Source organism: Thalassophryne amazonica, chromosome 20 (assembly GCF_902500255.1).
Source record: "Thalassophryne amazonica chromosome 20, fThaAma1.1, whole genome shotgun sequence".
In the NCBI taxonomy this organism is placed as follows: Eukaryota; Metazoa; Chordata; class Actinopteri; order Batrachoidiformes; family Batrachoididae; genus Thalassophryne; species Thalassophryne amazonica.
In genome coordinates, this window is record NC_047122.1 from 22455541 (window position 1) to 22478924 (window position 23384).

The 23384-nt window shown below is 43.7% G+C and overlaps 1 protein-coding gene across 1 annotated transcript in view; it reads right to left on the reverse strand.

The window, feature by feature from the left end:
• Positions 1 to 2825: 2825 nt before the first annotated feature.
• Positions 2826 to 23384, reverse strand: part of LOC117501468 (ectonucleotide pyrophosphatase/phosphodiesterase family member 3) — a 137199-nt gene continuing 116640 nt past the window's right edge. Inside the window, exons 26-30 of the mRNA XM_034160368.1 lie at positions 17475 to 17610; positions 15231 to 15308; positions 8432 to 8564; positions 6557 to 6713; positions 2826 to 3002 (exon numbers count right to left, since the gene is read on the reverse strand). Of these exons, the coding sequence (XP_034016259.1) occupies positions 2826 to 3002; positions 6557 to 6713; positions 8432 to 8564; positions 15231 to 15308; positions 17475 to 17610 (681 nt within the window). The remainder of the gene's footprint in view (positions 3003 to 6556; positions 6714 to 8431; positions 8565 to 15230; positions 15309 to 17474; positions 17611 to 23384) is intronic.

Sequence of the window (23384 nt, forward strand, 5' to 3'; positions counted from 1 at the left end):
TTATTAGTTACTTTGCTGATTGCTCAATCTTAAGAGTAACCAAGTTAGATTACTAGTTACCTTATTAGTTACATTACTCATTAGTTACAAGTTTTCAGCAGCTTCTAATAAAATAATTGCATAAAGCTGCTAATGAAGGAACTACATAAAGTAATTGTATAAAGCAACTAAAAAAGTAACTTTTCAAACAGTTCTAAACAAATTTTTACAAAATTATTTAAAAATCCACTTTTGTGTGAAATGTTTTTAATTGCTAATATGAAGAACAATTTGATGTCACCACTTGTTACAAAATTGAGCCTACAAACTGCATTTTAGCTTATTTAATAAAATAATAATCTGCTGGAATTTAGAAAATATCCACAAGCGCTGCAGCAGTGCAAAGATTTGGCATCTCATGTTGCCACGTCCAAACTCACAGCTGACAGCAGTGACCTCTAATGACTTCTTCTCCAAGCTGAAACTAATTAGTTCATTAGCATGTGAGGCTGGGAGTATTTAAAAGAATTTTAGTAGGAGCACATGTTGTGGAGTTTTTAAATTTTGGCTGCTGGGAATAGACAGTGTTGTGGAGTTTTTACAGGATGATGTGTTTTTGGCTGAGGCAAGTGTTTTTGTGTTTTAATATCCATGATTATTGCATATGCTGACTGAGTTTTTTTTCTCTTCAGGCTCCTCTTGTTGTTACTGTTTGGACAACTTGTTCAGTGTAAGTATTCATGCTGTGGAAATTAAACCTTCTGAAAGAACTCCCTGATGGTGTCTCCTGAACTTAACAGCTCGCTACAGACTCCACAGTGGCACTGATCCTCACTTTCGAAGTCCATGGGGATTTCCAAGAAGTGTGAAACCTGCATTCCAGTCATCAAGTGGTGATGGTTCAGTCATCCCTATCTATCGTGGCAGTCAACCCAGCTACACCCAGAGTGGTCTTGTCGGGAACCTAAAACCACCTGATTCTGATCGTTCAAGAAGCTCTGCTAATGTGGTGGGCATTTCCAGCTATAGTCCTCAGGACTTGTCACCTGACAGGCCAGTGTTTGGTAAGAAGCAAAAATCCACCTCTTACACTCCTTCCTCCAAAAGGCCTGAACCAAACCTTCTGCAGAGCAGAAAGCACATGTGGGATTTTAATCTTAAAGCTGGAAACCGAATTAAGCCCGGCATTGTTTCAAGTGGTGCTATTGCAATGGTTTCTAGTCCAGCTATGAAGGCGCAGCATGCATTCCGCCCAGCACAAGTACAGCGCCCACCCAATGTGCCGGTGCAGCATAGGGATCGCCCAGTGAAGTATATACTGCAGGTGGAGAATCCCGGGCAAATGCTGCCCGCAGCCCGCCCGGAGCAACACGCGCCACAGGTGACCCGCCGCTTTCTGAATGTAAAGCAGGAACCTGGCTCCATCCAAGGTGGTGCCAACTGGCCTAGGCAAAGGGGAGTCTCCATATCTCCTTCTGGAGCCACTACATCCAAGTCCCTTAACTGGCAGAAGTACAAACCACTGTACAGGCTTCCTGCAAGTATGTGAAGATTTCACACCAGCACCAGTGATGTCTGACACTCGTCCTGCACAGACTGACCCTTGAGAATGAGGCAAACTCCACTTCTTGCTGCTGTACTAAAATAACATGAAGTGTGTTTTCAGGTTACTGACGTGTCCTGGAACCAGATGAAATTCAGGAGACTGACTGAATAAAATGCATTGAAGTGATCTTCTGGTTTGTGGCTTTTTTAAAGTCAAATTATGGGTTTGAAAGGAGGCTGGTAACAATTTTCAAATTGTGAAACTGCATTTATTGTGTGGGAGGTGCCTTGAATGCTGAGATGGAGGAAATTAAGCTACCAGAATTGACATCAGTCACACTGGCCTGAGGTAATCTTATGAGTGCACCTTTCCCTAGGAAGTAGGGTGGGTTTTTAAACTTCTGAGCTTTGAGTCCTAAATGAAATGTTCTTCCATAAGGTAATGGGGAATAGTGACATGACAGTCTGACTGGATATTGACACATCCACTAGGGGACGCTGTACAAGGTCCAAGTCTACATATGACAGTGACCTTTTATACCTGATGCTGTAGTTCAGAGGTCTCAAACTCTTTCCAGAAAGGGCAGAGAAGGTGCAGGGTTTCTTTGCAACATCTGCTCATCCCTGTGATATCATTGATTAGTGAGCAGGTGGAACCATTTAATCAGTGAAATCACCTGGTGGAGTGGATGGTTGCAAAAAGAGCCTGCACCCTCTTGGTCCTGTCTGGAATGAGTTTGAGACCTGCTACAGTTCTGATTTGATGGCCAAATCTGGCTGATTAGTTTTAAGAACTTGTAGATTCCTAGAAATATTTACTTTATCAGTGATACCAGAGTATCTCAAGGGGCCAGTTATTGTGAATGAATTCCTTCCATTGTGTGTGGTTTTTTTGTTTTTTTTTTTTGCAGGGGGGTGGAATTTATCAGACTTGTGTAATGCAGACTTTAAATCAACAATTTCAAAGAATGGGTGTTATTGGTCAGTACAAATGTCTTTGAATTGTCACTTGGTGTGGATTTTTATTTTGCTGTGGGTCTTACGCTGCTTTCTTGTCCAGGTCTCAAGAGATTTGATCTCTGCTTACCTGGTTAAAGGATATGAGAATTTGGTTTTTTTTTTTTAAGTTTGTCTGCTGCTATTATCCATTTTGGACAAAAGTGTTCAGTAATAGACATTTTCACATGTCAAATCAGTCATGAATGTATTTTGAGATGAGCAGACTCATTTTTAGCTGAAATGTAAAACTGAGTTTTCAAATTCTAAAACTGCAACTGAATATGTACAGATTACTGAAAACATCAAACTGTTAATTTCCTGTGAATGGAGACAGTGGGACGGGTCTTAAGCTGCAGAAGCTGGGAACCTTCTGTGTTTTCCTGGTAAAGGTCCAGGCCTGTGAGCCATTCCACATCTTTGACTCGGGCTTGATGGAACCACATCAGCTCTTCCACCCAATGAGATTCTGCTTCAGCGCTCTAAGAAAGAAAAATCATTTGTCACTGAAACCAGAAAGTATGTGCAGCTGTAGCTCAAAATCTACAAGCTCTTGTATTGGCGCAGATGCATGAAAATTCTGCAGTTTATGGAAAAGCACCAAATTTTGGACAATGTTTGTATATAACAAATTGGTGTTTTCTTACTGAATCTATTCCAACCATAAGCACAGTGATACAAAAAATGCACTTTGTGTATATTTGCACACGCTGTTTGATGCACATTTTCCTCTACTCGCACTCATCTTGTTTTTAAGAGCGGACGTAACGTGAATTTCTCCACTGAGAGATCAATATTGTCGTCTTACCTATTTTGTTTTAAATTATGCTATTTTCTGTAGTATGTAGGTCACATTGGAATATGTCACATCTGTCAAAAATGTATCAAACAGGACAACAACAACAACAAAAAAAACCCTGGTACATATCACACTGGAATATGTCATTGTTTTTGGATGTGGAACACATTTTTTAATACATCACCCTTGGGGTGACTTTTAAATTCCAAAAATAAGCAAGATGGACAAACATTTTTTTTGAGTCCATTTCTTTCTTTTTTTGTGTGTGTGTTCCAATTTACGATTCTTGTGCATTGTGTAGTTTTATTATTAGTTTCTTCTGTTTTGTGCATTGATTGCTGGGGAGCTGTATATAAATTTATATATTAATAGAAAAGTGGCCCGTGCGTGCGTGCGTGCGCATGGCTTCAATCACAGAGAAACTGGGGAAAGCTGACATTTGCCGTTTGGTATGCTTATACAGTAGTGTTCAGAATAATAGTGCTATGTGACTTAAAATATTACTCCAGGTTTTGAGTATATTTCTTGTTACATGGGAAACAAGGTACCAGTAGATTCAGTAAATTCTCACAAATCCAACAAGACCAAGCATTCATGATATGCACACTCTTAAGGCTATGAAATTGGGTTATTAGTAAAAAAAAAAGTAGAAAAGGTGTTCACAGTAATAGTAGCATCTGCTGTTGATGCTACAAACTCAAAACTATTATGTTCAAACTGCTTTTTTTTTAGCAATCCTGTGAATCACTAAACTAGTATTTAGTTGTATAACCACAGTTTGTCATGATTTCTCCACATCTGCAAGGCATTAATTTTGTTGGTTTGGAACCAAGATTTTGCTGGTTTACTAGTGTGCTTGGGGTCATTGTCTTGTTGAAACACCCATTTCAAGGGCATGTCCTCTTCAGCATAAGGCAGCATGACCTCTTCAAGTATTTTGACATATTCAAACTGATCCATGATACCTGGTATGCGATATATAGGCCCAACACCATAGTAGGAGAAACATGCCCATATCATGATGCTTGCACCACCATGCTTCACTGTCTTCACTGTGAACTGGAGCTGATCAGTGGGTGAGCCTTTGCCATTCTGGTTATTCTTCTATCCATTTTGATGGTTGTTTTCTGTTTTCTTCCACGTGTCTCTGATTTTTTTGTCCACTTTATGCATTGGAGATCATTGTAGATGAACAGCCTATAATTTTTTGCACCTGCTTATAAGTTTCCCCCTCTCCAATCAACTTTTTAATCAAACGACGATGTTCTTCTGAATAATGTCTTGAACGTCCCATTTTCCTCAGGCTTTCAAAGAGAAAAGCATGTTCAACAGGTGCTGGCTTCATCCTTAAATAGGGGACACCTGATTCACACCTGTTCCACAAAATTGACGAACTCACTGACTGAATGCCACACTACTATTATTGTGAACACCCCCTTTTCTACTTTTTTTTTTTACTATTAGCCCAATTTCATAGCCTTAAGAGTGTGCATATCATGAATGCTTGGTCTTGTTGGATTTGTGAGAGTCTACGGCAGAGGTGGCCAAGTTCGGTCCTCGAGAGCCACATTCCTGACACTCTTAGTTGTCTCCCTGCTCCAACACACCTGAATCCAATGAAAGGCTCATTACAAGTCTGCTAACGAGTCTTTCATTGGATTCAGGTGTGTTGGAGCAGGGAGACAACTAAGAGTGTCAGGAATGTGGCTCTCGAGGACTGAACTTGGCCACCCCTGGTCTACGGAATCTACTGGTACCTTGTTTCCCATGTAACAATAAGAAATGTACTCAAATCCTGGATTAATCTTTTTAGTCACATAGCACTACTATTATTCTGAACACTACTGTATATTTTGGGTCAAGGATGAACGCCACGAAAACAGAATGTTGATAGGACTAATGTTTTTGGAGAAGTTAGAGATATTAATTAAATTAATTAATTAATAATTAAATTCTGAACTCACACGCCATTCCAACAGGGGACAGTAAATCATCATATATATCATATATGAAAAGCCAAGTGGCCTCTCTGTATGCGTATGCGTGCGCACGTGCGTGCATGCGTGCACCTTCGATCACAGACAAACTGACATTTGCCGTTTGGTATGCTTAATGTATTTTGGGTCAAGGATGAACTCTGCCAGAATGTAACGTTAATAAAACTAATATTTTTGGAGAAATTACTGATATTACGTAACAACAGTGAACAGTGGACATTGATAATTACATTCTGGATTCACACACCATTTCACATCATTATAGAAACTTAATTTATTACTAATCTTGAAAAATGTCAGCTACCTATTTTATAAACACAACCCAATCTAGAGCCCGTCGATCCCCATGGGCAATGCACTTGTTATTAAATACGTAAGTTGCTCATAAGGGTGAGAGACAACTCTAACTTGATTTTTTTTTAATTGAATAAACAGTTGAGAGCTTGCCACACATTTGTGCAGCTTTTGTCACCATCTAGTGCATGATGTGAGCATGTCAGGGCTTCTGGAAAATTCCTACTAGTGAAATCCAAAATTCAACAAAAAAGGCATTTATAATATTATTCAATTATTAATATCAATAACAAATGGCTGATTTTTTTTAGTATGTATGTTGCACCACAGTATAAGTCGCAGAACTTCCCAGGTTAGTTAAAAAAAACCCACAACAAAACAAACAACCCCCCCCCCCCCGCGAGCTATACTCTGAACAGTATCGTATATATATCAAACAATGCATGTGCAAATGTGATGCCTTTACCATAAAATACACAGCTGTGTCACATGTCTGCTCTGGTGGTGGTCAGAACGTTAACAGAGTTCAGTAAGTCATGTCAGACAGAATTCCAGTGTTTTATGTCTGTGGGAAGAATCATGTCACCTCTGAGTGCCCCTCTGTTTTTAAAAAATAATGATTTGTGAAGGCTTTGTCACATAGTTTCTGTTTTGTTCTTATAATCTGACTCAACGTAATCACTCTCTGTTTGGAACAGACGGTACTTTCACTCACACAAACCTTGTAGTTGTTTTTAAATGTTTTTTTTCTTGTTTCCTTTAAAGCAGACATGACGTCACTTCAGTCATTGTGCACACAAAGAGAGGACAGGGCACCTTTGTTTAGGGCTGGCCACAGTCAAAGACACCAACACTGAGCTGGGTTACGGCACAGTGAGTATCTTGTGGTTTTTGGTTAAAAAAGTCCCTTGAAAACAAATGGGGATTTTTTTCCTAATATTTTTACTTTGCAGCTCTCCGAGTTGTCTGGTCTGTGAGGCAGCATGAAGGAAACGGTTTGGAGCTCGCCATTGCAGGTGTTGACGGCCTGAGACGAGTTCCTGCAGCTGGTCAGAATGGCAAAGTAATGTGTCGGGATGGGGATGCTGGTGTTAGAGATGAACCTGAAATCACACAATCAAAGTTCTTTTCACCATGAAGGTTTTTCAAAGTACAGCTCGAGTCCCTGTGCAGTGCTTAGGCTCAGCTCACATTAATCACATTTGCTTTTGGCCTTAATGTGACACACTGTGCAAGAAAGAAATTTCTCCACAAACCATGCCCCCCCCCAATATATATATATATATATATTTTGTAAATGCATCTGTAAAAGGGGGCATCTTATATTCAGGGTCTAGAGTTTTAATTGCCATATAGACCTGCAACAGTAGATGTTTCCAAATATTAGTGAGACAAGTGTACCCCAGAGGACTTAAGTAACCCGCCCCACCAATAAACTTAGAGTGCTGTAAATTATATGAGCATCAATGTGGCGTAATTAATGGAAAATGTGACTGTGTTTGATTGGATTTTTTTAGGTCCACACAGTTTAAGCTAGTGAACCTAATGTCCCCACCCACATCAGATGATGACTTCTTCAGTTGAGCCATAAAGAAACAAAGATTTTAACATGTGAGGAGAATAATAAAAGGAAAAAGAGGGGAAAAATTACAAAGCCAAATAAATAATTAAAAATATACAAGCACACTAAACACAGCACACACATAAGTCTGGAAGTATAGGATAGGTGCCAACCCCGATACCCCTTAGAACTAAAGAAACAAACCACGCCCCCCCAATTCAGAAGAACACACCTCCTCCTTCTCTCCTAGCAGAAGCATCCATATAATGATGCATGCTACCTCTCCCCACATTAAACCAATACCTGTCATTACCTGTACTTTAACCATACTACAAAAAAAAAAAAGATGAGAAATTATGATGCAAACTGTAAGCTTATGGTGTCATCAAACAACTTTCAAGCAGCCAAGAAATATGTGTGACAGTGCACTGTTAGAAGGTGGGAAGCCCAAAATTACTTTTAAAAATAGTGCCATGGGCACTGTAGCTCACCTGGATGATACAAGACGTCACAATTTCAGCTAGGAAAGTGGGCATGGGAAAGGTCCAGTGGTCATAATAAGGTCAAAGTAAAAAAAATCTTAAAAACCCATTGTATATGTTTTGGAGCTACCTACTAGCTACTCTTGTACCAAATTTCTGATCAATATTTTGCTGCTGACTAATGGCTCTTGGTGCCATTTTCAGTATGGCGGCCATAGCAGCCATGTTTGACATGGATTAGAATACCTCAAATAAACTTTGATGCCCTTATAGGATAGAAAATCTATGCCAAGTGTTAGCTTCATTGACTGAGCAGTTGCAGAGAAAATGTTTACACTCACGACCACCAATGCCAAAAGACAGGTAACCCACAATGTAAGTCCACCGAACCTTTGGTTCAGGTGAGCTAAAAACCATCAGGTTTTGTTTTTGGCTTGCTAATTGCTACATATGTCGCAAATTTCATCTTATATGCTCCCTAAATGGCTGAAAAATGGGGGTATATGTAATTTTCAAGATCAGATTGGAACGCCTCAAATAAACTTTGGTGTCCTCATGGTTAGGGACAAGCACACCAGTGGTTCCTCAGAAGAAGAAGTTTAATATGGCAACTATAAAATAAAACCAATTTTTTTTTTAATTAAGAAATTGTTCTTCTGAGTGTTTATGTATGAATGTGTCCTGGAAAAAGGGGCGTTGTCTTATAATCAGAACACTACTGTATTACAGTGTCCTCACTGATACATAAAGTTCTTCTTCACCATGGAGCAATACTCACTGTTGGATCTGTTCTGGAGTGTCGTACTTGCCATCGTAGTTATAATCAAAGACTGGCCCTGTTACTACGTTGATGCCGTTATAATCAGAGGCATATTTCTTTAACAGGGTGCTCTGGAAGTAGTTCCAAATCTCTGAGAAGAAAGCACACAAAACCATGAGGAGTTAGACATATTGTGAGTTCAGCTCTACACTGCAAAAACCTGAAATCTTTCCAATATATCCGTGTGATTTCTAGTCAAAATAGCTAATCAACCTTTAATATAAGACAAAAATCTGTTGTGAAAGTGTAGGAACATGGACCCACAACAGGGGGCGCAAATGAACGGACAATGGAGTAAGTCAAAATAACAACGCTTTACTGTTGTGAATGTGCACAACGAATACAACCAATCACGGAAATGAACAACAGACAATTCACAAAAGTGTCGTGTGGGCAGGCTCGAAGATAGGAGACGCCTCTCCAAGGTAAGACCGGAACCACACGGCTTCCTCCGCCACAGGACCCCGGGAATACTGGAGCCGCCAAGTCCCGAACTCCCAGGTGGCCACTGCCTCCGCGTGTCGGACCTGGTACTGCTGGCGAGGAACAAAGGACAGTTAGATGGGGGCGCGTTTGCACCCAGGACTCCGAACAGCAGGGAAGTTACCTCCACCTCTCGTTGGAACAGTAATCCACAAACTAGCACAATCCAAAAAGATACACTCCGTTAGCTTCGATACGTTACCTCTCCGGTAGAAACGATATCTCGGCAATGAGGTGGAGGTGCCGTCCTGCTGATATACCCCACTGATGATTGCCGTCAGCTGTCTCAGGTGATGGGTGACAGCTGTCACCGTAGCTGCTCCCGTGAGGCGGCGGCGCCCTCTGGTGCCTGGAGCCCGCACTCCAGGCAGGGCGCCCTCTGGTGGTGGTGGGCCAGCAGTACCTCCTCTTCAGCGGCCCACACAACAGGACCCCCCCCTCAACGGGCGCCTCCTGGCGCCCGACCGGGCTTGTCCGGGTGGCGACGGTAGAAGTCGGCCAGGAGGGCCGGGTCCAGGATGAAGCTCTTCTTCACCCAAGAGCGTTCTTCGGGACCGTACCCCTCCCAGTCCACCAGATATTGAAAGCCCCGGCCCATCCGTCGGACGTCCAACAACCGGCGCACTGTCCAAGCCGGCTCGCCATCGATGATCCGGGCAGGAGGTGGTGCCGGACCGGGTGTACAGAGGGGCGAGGTGTGATGGGGCTTGAGCTTTGACACATGAAATACTGGATGGATCCGCAGTGAGGCTGGAAGCCGAAGCCTCACTGCGGCGGGATTGATGACCTTGAGAATTTTAAACGGTCCTATGTACCTGTCCTGCAGTTTTGGGGAGGCCACTTGTAGCGGGATGTCCTTGGTGGACAACCACACTTCCTGCCCGGGGCGATACGTAGGGGCCGGGGTCCGCCGCCGGTCTGCATGGGTCTTCGGCCTCATCCGGGCCTTCAACAAAGCAGAACGGGTGGCGCGCCACACCCAACGGCACTTCCGCAGGTGGGCCTGGACTGAGGGCACACCGACCTCTCCCTCAACCACCGGGAACAATGGGGGCTGATACCCCAAACACACCTCAAAGGGGGAGAGGCCGGTGGCTGATGACACTTGACTGTTGTGGGCGTACTCGATCCAGGCCAGATGAGTACTCCAGGCCGCCGGGTGCGCGGCTGTCACACAACGCAGTGTTTGCTCCATTTCTTGATTGGCCCGCTCTGCTTGCCCGTTGGTCTGGGGGTGATACCCGGATGAGAGACTGACCGTGGCCCCCAGTTCCCGGCAAAAGCTCCTCCAGACATGCGAGGAGAACTGGGGACCGCGATCGGAGACGATGTCTGATGGTATCCCATGCAGGCGGACGACGTGGTGGACCAGGAGGTCCGCTGTCTCCTGGGCCGTTGGGAGCTTCGGGAGGGCCACGAAGTGGGCCGCCTTGGAGAATTGGTCCACTATCGTGAGGATGACGGTGTTTCCCTGGGACGGCGGGAGGCCCGTGACAAAATCCAGGCCGATGTGGGACCAGGGGCGATGAGGCACGGGCAGCGGCTGTAGCAGTCCCGGAGCCTTGCGATGGTTGGCCTTGCCCCTGGCGCAGGTGGTACAGGCCTGGATATAGTCCCGGACGTCGGCCTCCAGGGACGCCCACCAGAAGCGCTGCCGGACAACTGCCACGGTTCTTCGCACCCCTGGATGACAGGAGAGCTTAGAGCCGTGACAGAAGTCCAGGACTGCAGCCCTTGCCTCTGGTGGGACGTAAAGTCTGTTCTTTGGTCCAGTCCCGGGGTCCGGGCTTCGTGCCAGGGCCTCCCGGACGGTTCTCTCTACGTCCCAGGTGAGGGTGGCCACGATAGTGGACTCCGGGATGATGGGTTCCGGTGGATCCGACAACTCCGCTTTGACCTCGTCTTCGTGTACCCGGGACAAGGCATCCGATTTCTGGTTCTTGGTCCCGGGCCGGTAGGTGATGCGGAAGTCAAAACGGCCGAAGAACAGTGACCAGCGGGCTTGCCTGGGATTCAGCCGCTTGGCGGTCCTGATATATTCCAGGTTCCGGTGGTCAGTGAAAACCGTGAATGGCACAGACGTTCCCTCCAACAGGTGTCTCCACTCTTCAAGAGCCTCTTTCACCGCAAGGAGTTCTCGGTTGCCGACGTCATAGTTCCGTTCAGCCGGGGTCAACCTGCGGGAAAAATAGGCACACGGATGAAGGACCTTATCGGTCTTCCCACTCTGGGACAGCACAGCTCCTATCCCTGAGTCCGAGGCATCCACTTCAACCACTAACTGGCGACTAGGATCGGGCTGCACCAGAACGGGTGCAGACGAGAAGCGCCGTTTCAACTCCTTGAACGCGGCCTCGCAACGATCCGACCAGGTGAAGGGGACTTTTGGTGAGGTCAGGGCTGTCAGGGGGCTAACAACCTGACTGTAGCCCTTAATGAACCCTCCTGTAGAAATTCGCAAAGCCGAGGAACTGTTGCAGCTTCCTACGGCTTGTGGGTTGGGGCCAGTCTCTCACCGCCGCAACCTTGGCCGGATCAGGAGCGACGGAGTTGGGGGAGATGATGAACCCCAGGAAGGACAAAGAGGTGCGGTGAAACTCACACTTCTCGCCCTTAACAAACAGCCGGTTCTCCAATAACCGCTGCAGGACCTGACGTACATGTCGGACATGGGTCTCAGGATCCGGAGAAAAGATGAGTATGTCGTCTAAATATACGAAGACGAATCGGTGCAGGAAGTCCCGCAAGACATCATTAACCAATGCTTGGAACGTCGCGGGAGCATTTGTAAGACCGAACGGCATGACCAGGTACTCAAAATGACCTAACGGGGTGTTAAATGCCGTCTTCCACTCGTCTCCCTTCCGGATCCGAACCAGGTGATACGCATTCCTAAGATCAAGCTTGGTGAATATCTTGGCTCCATGCAGGGGCGTGAACACCGAATCCAACAAGGGTAAGGGGTATTGGTTACGAACCGTGATTTCGTTCATCCCCCTGTAATCGATGCATGGACGTAATCCGCCATCCTTTTTCCCCACAAAAAAGAAACCCGCACCCATCGGGGAGGTGGAATTCCGGATCAACCCGGCAGCCAAAGAGTCCCGGATGTAGGTCTCCATTGATTCGCGTTCAGGTCATGAGAGGTTGTACAGCCTACTGGACGGGAACTCAACGCCTGGAACCAAATCAATGGCACAATCATACGGGCGGTGCGGGGGAAGGGTGAGTGCCAGATCCTTGCTGAACACCTCTGCAAGGTCATGGTACTGCACCGGCACCGTCCCTAGATTGGGCGGGGCTCTGACCTCCTCCCTGGCCTGGGAACCGGGAGGAACCGAGGAACCTAAACATACCCGATGGCAGGTCTCGCTCCACTGAACCACTACCCCGGACGGCCAATCGATCCGGGGATTGTGTTTCAACATCCAGGGAAAACCTAAAATCACACGGGAGGTGGCCGGAGTCACGAAAAACTCGATTTCCTCCCGGTGATTCCCCGACACCACCAGAGTTACTGGTGGTGTCTTGTGAGTGATTGGAGGGAGTAGGGAGCCATCTAGTGCCCGTACCTGCACAGGCGAGGTAAGCGCCACCAGAGGGAACCCTATCTCCCTGGCCCATTTGCTGTCTAGCAAATTCCCTTCTGAGCCCGTGTCCACCAGTGCTGGGGCCTTCAGGGTTAAATCCTCATAAAGGATTGTAACTGGGAGTCGTGTGGCGATGTGGGTGTGTCCCACGTGAACATCTCGGCCCACCCCTAGCCCAGTTTCTAGGGGCGGGCGTTGGTGTTTAACCGCTCGGGGCAGTCCCTTACTTGATGCTCAATCGAGCCACAAACAAAACACGTCCCGCGGGCCAGCCTCCTTTGTGTGACCGGTGCCCTAAATGTTGCCCTACTCGTGTCCATAGCTTCGTCAGCAGGGGGGGCTGTAACCGCACGGAGCGCAGGGGCCGTGGAGCGTGGGGAGGGCGGAACGCGGTCGGAACCGGAAGGGAGAGGGACGATGCGTGCCTGGCCACGCCCTTCGTCTCGTTCCCGACGGCGCTCATTTAACCGATTGTCTAAACGTATAACAAGATCGATAAGCCCATCTAAATCCCGCGGTTCGTCCTTAGCCACCAGGTGCTCCTTGAGGACCAACGACAGTCCGTTTACGAAGGCGGCGCGGAGGGCAGCGCTATTCCAGCCGGACCTCGCAGCCGCGATGCGGAAGTCGACTGCATAGGCAGCTGCGCTCCGGCGCCCCTGTCTCATTGACAGCAGCACGGCTGAAGCGGTCTCTCCTCTATTAGGGTGATCGAACACCGTTCTGAGCTCCCTCACAAACCCATCATATGTCAGAAGGAGCCGTGAACTTTGCTCCCAGAGCGCTGTAGCCCAAGCGCGTGCCTCACCACGAAGCAGATTTATCACATAAGCTACTTTGCTAGCGTCAGTCGCGTACATGACGGGACGCTGTGCGAAGACGAGCGAACACTGCATAAGAAAATCCGCGCACGTCTCCACACAGCCTCCGTACGGCTCTGGGGGGCTTATGTATGCTTCAGGGGAAGGTGGGAGGGGTCGTTGGACAACCAGTGGAACGCCGCTGTTACGCACAGGTTCTACGGGAGGGAGAGCCACAGCGGCGCCCGGAGGGCGCGCTTCCACCTGCGCGGCCAGAGCCTCCACCCTGCGGTTCAGGAGGACGTTCTGCTCGGTCATCAAATCCAACCGAGTCGTGAAAGCGGTGAGGATCCGCTGCATCTCACCGATTACCCCTCCTGCGGACGCCTGTGCGCCTTGTTCTTCCATTGGCCGTTCAACAGCCGGTTGACGCCCCTCGGGATCCATGACGCTGGCCGAGATATCCTGTTGTGAAAGTGTAGGAACACGGACCCACAACAGGGGGCGCAAATGAACGGACAATGGAGTAAGTCAAAATAACAACGCTTTACTGTTGTGAATGTGCACAACGAATACAACCAATCACGGAAATGAACAACAGTCAATTCACAAAAGTGTCGTGTGGGCAGGCTCGAAGATAGGAGACGCCTCTCCAAGGTAAGACCGGAACCACACGGCTTCCTCCGCCACAGGACTCCGGGAATACTGGAGCCGCCAAGTCCCGAACTCCCAGGTGGCCACTGCCTCCGCGTGTCGGACCTGGTACTGCTGGCGAGGAACAAAGGACAGTTAGATGGGGGCGCGTTTGCACCCAGGACTCCGAACAGCAGGGAAGTTACCTCCACCTCTAGTTGGAACAGTAATCCACAAACTAGCACAATCCAAAAAGATACACTCCATTAGCTTCGATACGTTACCTCTCCGGTAGAAACGATATCTCGGCAATGAGGTGGAGGTGCCGTCCTGCTGATATACCCCACTGATGATTGCCGTCAGCTGTCTCAGGTGATGGGTGACAGCTGTCACCGTAGCTGCTCCCGTGAGGCGGCGGCACCCTCTGGTGCCTGGAGCCCGCACTCCAGGCAGGGCGCCCTCTGGTGGTGGTGGGCCAGCAGTACCTCCTCTTCAGCGGCCCACACAACAAAATCACTGAGGTCAAATTTGTGTTGACTTGTTTCTCAAAAATACATGTTAAAAATTTGTTTGGTGAAATAGTTTTGGAAACATTTATTTTGCGTCATATTGAAGATGGATTTTTTTTGATGCACTGAGATTTTATAATTTTTTAAATTTTATTATTAATGTATTAACTGTATTATTTTCAAAAGGGGGACCACTTTTTAAATATGAATAAATACAACTCAGAATGATTTTTTTTCATCTAATTTCCAGATCTTATCGAAAGAAAAATCATGAGTGAATTATCACTTGTTACATTGGCAGATTTTAATAATAATAATAATAATAATAATAATAATAATAATAATAATAATCAACCAAAGTTCACTTAAGATTTCTTGAAATAACATCTTGAAATTAGTGGAGAAAACACATTTCAAACTTTTCTTTTACTCGTATGAGGAAGTGTTACATTTTTTGCAAATAACAGAGCAAAATCTTACAGCGAGTCAAAAACGTTATCTTGTTTTCATCTCAAAACAAGATAATTCCAAAGTATTGTCATTTCACAAGATTTTTGAATATATATTATTGAAAAACAAGTTGTTATGTCTGATTGAAAATTAATTTCTTAAGTGGTTTTATCTTATGTTAAGTGAAACTTGATATTTTGAGTAGGCAGTAGCCAAATATACAAGATTTTGTGTTTTTGCAAACAGTTGATGTGTGTTGTAAAGAATATATTCTTTACAGTGTTAGACTCACTCTTAAACGCGGGATACATCGGCACCACGTTACTCATCAGAAGGGCATCAAACTGCTCATCTGCTGTCTTGTTCAAATCTACAAAAGCACAAAAAAGTATAAAAAATATCCAGTAAAAAAATAAAAATAATAATAATATATATATATATATATATGCTCTGAATAAATATTGATATTTGTATGATGCAAACATCTTTTGTTGCTTTAAATAATTGTCCAAACTGAGATTGCTGTTGGTTTTCCAAAAAACATCTATTAATAACCATATAGTTTAATTGAAAAGGCTGTTACTTGTGGCAGAGTGACATAGATCTGGATTCATTGAATATCTTATTTAGGTTAATTTGTTTGAGTTTTCTGTTGTAATTTTTATTTTTTTATTTATTTTGTCTGTATGCTGCTATTGTTCTGTTGGATTTGTTGGGTATATGTGCACATGCTGTTATGTTACATTTCATAGATTAGATTTCGTAATTTCCAGCATTTTGTAATTCACTGCTACACTCAAAAAATGACTCATTGGATGAACTCAATTCAACTATGAGCAGGATTTCCATCTAATAAATATATGTAGCCCCAACTCAAATAAAGCATGTCCATGCAAGACAATTTAATTTAATTTAGTTGGGACAACATATATTTATTAGATGGAAATACTGCTCACACTCAAAAAATAAGTCACTGGATGAACTCAATTCAATTATGTGCAGGATTTCTATCTAATAAATACATGTAGCCCCAACTCAAATAAAACACATCCATGCAAGATAATTTAATTTAGCTGCGACTACATATATTTAGATGGAAACACTGTATAAATACATGTAGCCCCAACTCAAATAAAGCACATCCAGGCAAGATAATTTAATTTAGCTGCGACTACATATATTTAGATGGAAACACTGTATAAATACATGTAGCCCCAACTCAAATAAAGCACATCCAGGCAAGATAATTTAATTTAGTTGGGACTGCATATATTTATTAGATGGAAATCAAATCGAATGAGTCAGTTTTTTGAGAATTTTGTGATTGTCAACATGCTTATACCTCCATATTTACTGAAAAAATGCCAGTTTATTTATACCTTAATATATACATACTGCTTATTTTGCTATAGTTATTTATTGTGTATATACAGTTTATTAATTTGTGGTTAATTCAGTCAATTCAGTCAGAAGTGACTCCGTGTTCTCACATGAAGCTCCTATTAAAGTGCTAACGAGCCAAATGGTGTCAGCCACAAATATCCAGCTTCACTTCTGTAGAAACCAACAGCAGGATTTTGCTATTTATAAATGTGTGATAAGCGATAAGTGGTGTTTCCATGAGGTCAAACTGTGAGCCGCAACGATTAACTATCCAGCCTTCAAAGCCCCAGGCTCCTTGCATGCATCCAACATCCTTCCTGACACAGTGTCCTGACACAGTGTCCTGACATAGCCCTGAGGTCCCCTGGTGCAGTAGATTCTGTAGAATGAAGTGGCTGAAAGTCCACGAATTGCCCTGGATGGGCCTCCAGTCCATCCCAGGTTACTTCCCCAGCCAAGGCTGGTTCCCGTTTCCTGCTGGGTGGACTGGGATGATGCTGATGTGTCTTGTCCCAGGAAACAAACAGGTAGAGTCGTGGCGCCTCAAACACCTTTTGCCACTAACCTGCCTATGTTAAAGTGACAGACAATTTAACTTAAGTTAAATTACTGCATTAATTTGTGTTTAATTGTTCTGATATTGGCAAAGACTAATAAGAACCACATGAGCTGAAATCACTCGTGGTGCAGATGATGCAATGGTTCAGTGAGGGATCTGTTTAATGTTTTACTGTTAGAATTTTGCAGGATGAGGTCGTCTGTTTGCTTCCCTTGAATGAAACTGTGGCCTCACAGTGGCTCCTTTTAAGGACAGCAGGTATTTGTGCAGACTGCATCTCAGTTTGTGGCTGTGGTGAAACACTTGGCTGTTCTTGCTACACCGTTGTCTTACTACAGAATCTGTTGAATCACCAAGTTCTCCTGAACACAGGATAGCAGGTGCTTATGCAAATTACATGTTGGCTTGTACTTGTGGTGAAACACTCGGCTGTTCTTGCTACACCACTGCATTTCTACAGAATCTGTTGCATCACCATGTTCTCCCTAAGATGTTTAAAACCTGATCATAGGTGGGCCGGAGCCTGGAACTGAATTAGGAAGTGACCTCAGCAGCATGATTGGTCCCTTCTGTGGGTGTGGTTGAGAGTCGTACTGGGAGGATACAGGAAGGCGTAAGTCAGGTTCCCAGTACGGTTGTACTCATGACATGTGGGACTGTGGGATGGGCGAAGCCTGACGTCAGCCCTCAAACAGTCTGGTGTAACTGGCGGCAAAGGGTCCAAGTCCTCCTATGTGAAAAATCAAATGTTAATGATTACATCTAGAATTAAACAGTACCAGGTGGAAGACTCAGCCAGTCAAAGGGTCAGCACTTACTCTTTCATTACAGAGTGGAGATTAGGGTTATCACTACAAAACGTTTTTCAAAACTTTCATTTTCCTGATGTTGCATTTGATGAACTTTTACCCATAGATCACTTTTTTGAAGTTTATTGCATTGGATCTTGAAAAAACCTCCCGCACCTAGCGCCACATCACTTTTAAAAATACATGCGTTTACATAATACTATTTAAAAAATAACGTAACAAGAAAAAAATTAACAAGTATCAAAAAATAACAAGAAAATATATACAAATAAATATTGCTAAAATATATTAATAAACAATAATTAAAAGAAATAAAAATTAAAGGTAAAATAGATCAAATTGAACATGCCACTCAATAACGTCTGCTGCCAAACTGGTGTCTAAACACTCTTTGTCAACCAGAAAAGCACCACAGGTGCTTCAAAGTCTGGTTTAAGATGGAGTTAGTGTCCCAACACCATCACAGTCTGGAGTCTGGTGGTGAACAATCAGAGATGCAGAACAAGTTAAGAACTGCCTCATGGAACTGATCTCTGAAGAGAAATTTTGTTTGCATTTTGATGGTAAGAATATCAAGTTGTGTACTTGAAAAATGACAGAAGAACATTACAACTTGGGATTTTGGCTTGTGACAGTAGAACCATTGCAGACATCTATATACCACTACAGGACCTGCTTGATGAGTACAATGCATGGAACAGTATTCAGATGATCATCTCTGACACAACAACAGTCAATACTGGTCACAAAAATGGTGTTGTAGCCAGGCTTCAGAGAACATTTAGAGACAAGGGAGTCGATGAACCTCAATACATTGGCTGCCAACACCACATTCTTGATCTTGTTCTGCGACATGTGTTGGACTTCTTTTTTCCTATACGGTCACGGTCACCTAACATTAACTACGAGTTTATTGATGAGATTTTAGAACAGTATGATAATTTGCAAAATGCACACATGGGCACAGAAGTGATACCAGAGCATGAGAACCTTGGCTGGAGAGATGATTTTTAATTCCTTTTTGAGCTTTGTGAAGCATACAGGTTTTACAAAACAGAGGAGAAATGGTCTTGCATCAAATGGCACAATCTGCCATCACTTCACAGTGCCAGGTGGAACTACGAGGAATTTTTTTTACACTTATTGCATTATTCCTTCTTCCAAATTGGCGAGAACAGCTAAGGGTAACTTGTGATTTCATTGCAACTACATGGTCGCGGGCCTTGTTTTCTAACCAACACTATTCAGAGAAGGATTATGAAGACCTGCTGTCAGCAATATCCAAACTTCAGTGTCCCAAAGCTGTGAAATGCTTCTCTGCTCACTGGAAAAAGGAACCATCAGTGCTTGATGTGCCTCGCTCCAACATAGCAGCTGAGAGAGCTGTAAAGTTGATGGAGGAGGTTTGTTCTACTTGTAGAACAGACAAATATCTTAACAGCAAATTTATTAACACTAATACACAAATCTGAAACACTATTAAAAACACTACAAATCCTATATGTACTCATTTTCATGTATTCCTCATGTGTATTGTATGTAAAACTGACATGTTATAATAAAAAGTGTTTGAGCCGCTCGGTGTTTTAATGTGAAATATGAAACTGTCTTAGGTGCGGGAGGTTTTTTCAAGGTCGGGCAAAACCAAAGACATTTTTGTGAGTTTTAGGTAAAAGTTCATCATTTATAACCCCAGGCTAATAAATTTGAGATTTGTCATAACCCTAGTGGAGATGGATCCCTTGCTACCTGTTTGGACCTGGTTTTGTCTCAAGTCCTGGGCTGGTTCATCATTACAAGGAACCAAGTCTAGCGTGAGCTAAAAGTGTTTTAAGACATTTTGAATGCTGGCTATTGTGGACAATGTACTGATATTTTTCAGTCCAAAAGTTTTAAATAAAAGAAATCTTTTACTCTAGAGAGCATAATTAGATTATGAGGAAACCCATGCTTATGGTGGCCACGCCCACTTTACATAGTTTACAGCCATTGCTTCACTGACCAGCCAACCTGGTCTTATGCCAAGTCGTGCTTCAGCAGCACGAAATATACATTAATCTATTGGTTCGTGATATTGTGACGAAAAGCGCCTCATTTTCGTCACAGCAGCACAAACTCATTGTCATTCATTCCGTGATGGCTGCACAAAATTAAAAGTGAAGCGGGGGGGTCGGGGTGGTTATGGTTATGGTTGGGGGTGGGAGTAGAGTTAGTAATAGTGAGTTAGAAAAAGCTCTGTCATGAAAATTTGACTCATTTCGTCACCGGAGCACGGAAAAATAAAACAAAACGTGAGACTGGGCTGGACCAGCAGATACAAGCGTGTATGTGTGCCAGTTTTCAAAATTCAGCTTACAGCTTGAGAAAAATATTTTGTCTCTTTGCGCAAATCCAGAGAAATTGAGAAATTGTCAGGAACCCTCCCCATAAAATAAAGAGGAAAAAAACCCTGACCCAGAATGCTTCTGCAACATCTGTTGTTTTCGTTTTTTTAGTTGATCAATGCACTTCCAGTAGCAGTGATGACTTTGTTTTGTAATTACTTTTAGTGTTTATTTACTGTTATTTTCACATGCGATATCTCCAAGTCCATCATCATGTAGGAGCATGAAAAGGTCAAGAATATGATGTTGCCACAGCTGAAAAAGCATGCACGAAACCATCACAGCGGGAACACAGTGTGAGCAGCTGGCGTATGTGTAACCACATCGCGCAGCTGCTGTGAAAAAAAGAAAGAAAAATACATGCCACCCATGCGATTCAAACCTACAATGTACAAAAGCTCTGGTTGCCAGCCAGAAACTTTATCACTGCACTACCATCACTGTCCCGTAAAAGGTGTGGAAAAATGTCTAAAATCAGCAAGGACATAAACATATTTAAAAAAAAAAGAGAAAAAAGCGCCATGATAACTGACCAAACAGCATTCGTTACAGCGTATTTCTGCTGATATGTGACTGAAAGTGGCATATTTGTCACACTGTTGGCTTGTCATATAGTCCTGCGGTGCACCGGTCAGAGGACATGCGTGTCTTGTCAGACAGACATGACATTCAGATTGCCTGCTACGTGTCCACATGAACTGATGGTCCGTTTCAGCTGGGAGCCTGGGACACCCTGTCAATGTGCGCAATCTCCAGCCCATTGCAAAAGCAATATATGTTTTTATGTATTACCACATGAGGACAGCAAGCACACACACGCACGTGTCCATCAAAACACGGTACGTGTTCTGCAGGTGTGACATCCAGGACCAGAATTGTCAACAACCACTCCCCTCTGTTCAGCGCACAGACCAAGGTGTCACTCTGTGATCAGATGAGAGGTGCCTCGCTTGTGGGGGAGGGAGGTAGCACCGGAGCCACATGCACACACATGTTGGGGGGGGTGCAAAACACATGCACACGTGTTGTGGGAGGAGCCGACACTCTGGCACGCTACATGTGTACTCGGCAACTTCACAGTCGTGGGGGCTCTTAGACAAATTTCACCGCCAGCTCAAAAGTGATCTTCTGCTGACTGTTTTCGTGCTAATAGCACAAATGACCATGCATTTTCAAAGTGCTAAGCGAGCGGTGTTAGATGTTCTTGTGTATCACCTGGAATCTAGCCGACACCTGCCGTGACAGGGATCAAATGGGATCTCACAGAGCACACAGTATCTTTCAGCTGCTGGTGTGCGCAAATAGTTGTAGCAATAGGTGTACGAGGCATTGGAAGCAGCTACTATTTTACACGTATTGCATACGATTCCTGCTTCTTGCGCAATTCACGTGCAATTTGACCACATTCGTACTATGTGTGATGGGGCCCTTACATATGAAGCCATGTGAAACTGGAGCAGACAGCAGAATGATATTCTACATGGCTGCTGTGTGCGAACACGGGAAGAGTAAAATTAGCCAGATGCAGTTCTGTTTCAATATATGTGCTGCATTTCCAAGAGTATAAGTTGCATTTTTTTTATTAAATTGGGAGGTCCTGTAACTTACTGTGCCTCTGAAAAATAGTGGGCATTTCCAAGTCAGTGAATATGTCTTGGACTTTATTTACATCAATTATGAAAAAATACAAACAGTATGGCACTCTATGGTAAATCTGTGTGGAGTAGAGAAGGATTTTCTTTCACCAAAACATCAAATCTAGGCTTGCATCACAGATGTACCTTCTGGCAAATTGTAACTGAACTTTCAGGTCTTCTTTTAAAGAAAATCCTCATCTATACCATTTCATCATGAAACTGTATAATTGGGGATACAAAATGCAAAACATGCATTGTACACAGTTTCTCCCATCACAGCCAAAAGCCTATAACTTCTTCTGGGCTGTCTGGCTGTCTTGGTGACTTTCCTCACTCTTCTCCTTATTGCACAATCACTCATACCCCCATCACACATAGCTGGAATAATGCAGAATGGCGTCGGAATGACGAATCTGCACATATCTGAAGGGTCAGTTCCAAAACGTTCTGACAGCCATATCCGAAAGTCCACATAGTTGGTCAAAATCGGCCGGTGGCCCCGAGTGTCATACACATGTTCAAAACCATCCGGGCATCGTCGAGATGGGACCCCTTTCCGATGGTGGTCCATGTTCAAATGTGCAATCTGAGGACCATGTGACCGCAATTTACATATTCCGATGACGGCAAAATGGGATCCGAACCGATTTGAGTGCATATGAGGGAACCTCAAGATGGATCTGGCATGGTATGCCTGCCGGTATGACCTGCACGTGCCATGTATAATAATAATGCGCAACTGTGCGCACGCCATTGCAAATCTGAACAGGCTGTTATATCCACAGTAGACCTTACAATAGAGATATTTGTCCATTCCTTCCCATGGGCGACATCATGTATCCAGATCATATATCCATCCCCTGACTTGTCTGAAGAAAAGTGGCAATAAAACGGATTATTTACAGGTATTATACCAAAGAGGCCCATTACTTATGCAATCCATCATCTTGGCTTTTATATTTTTAATTAATTTATATGAAGTTGTAGAGATTTGCTTTGAGTCTCAGTTTAAGGAAGAGAATTTTATAAATTTTTCTGTTGAGAAACCTGATTTACTTTTTGTATTTGAAATGGCACAAACAAATTAAAATGTGTGAAATACCAAGGGGCTGAATAACTTTGGAGGTCACTGTATATTTAGGTGCGAGTTATATACCAAAAAATCATGCATTGTTAATAATTATATTAACTATTTATGTCGAACTTTCACAGGAATCAAAGCGGTGAACGAAATAATCTCCAATAATAAAACAATAAATGGCAAAAATAAGAAGTACATTACAACAGTGCACAAAAAGCCCAAATTAATAGGCTGAAAATACAGAAAAAAAAAGATCTGACTTATACTCTGGTGAGACCTCTATGTGGGCTTTTCCTTTTCAAGAGGCATTCTTTTTTTAACAGGTGCATCTTATACTCCGAAAAATACAGTATATATTACTACTTTGTTTGTGGTCAGTGAAGCTTATTTAGACATATTTGAATTTTTTTTTTCTTCTGAATACACCGTTGGTAACAAAGGAGGCACAGACGGAAACACGTTGGACAACGAATCTCTGAAAAATCAGGCAAAAAGAAATAGTGTGTTTGGCGTTACATACGTAAGTACCTATGTATATGTAGCAGGGAGACTTACAACTAAATAACTTGAATGTTAAATGTGGACAGTCACTA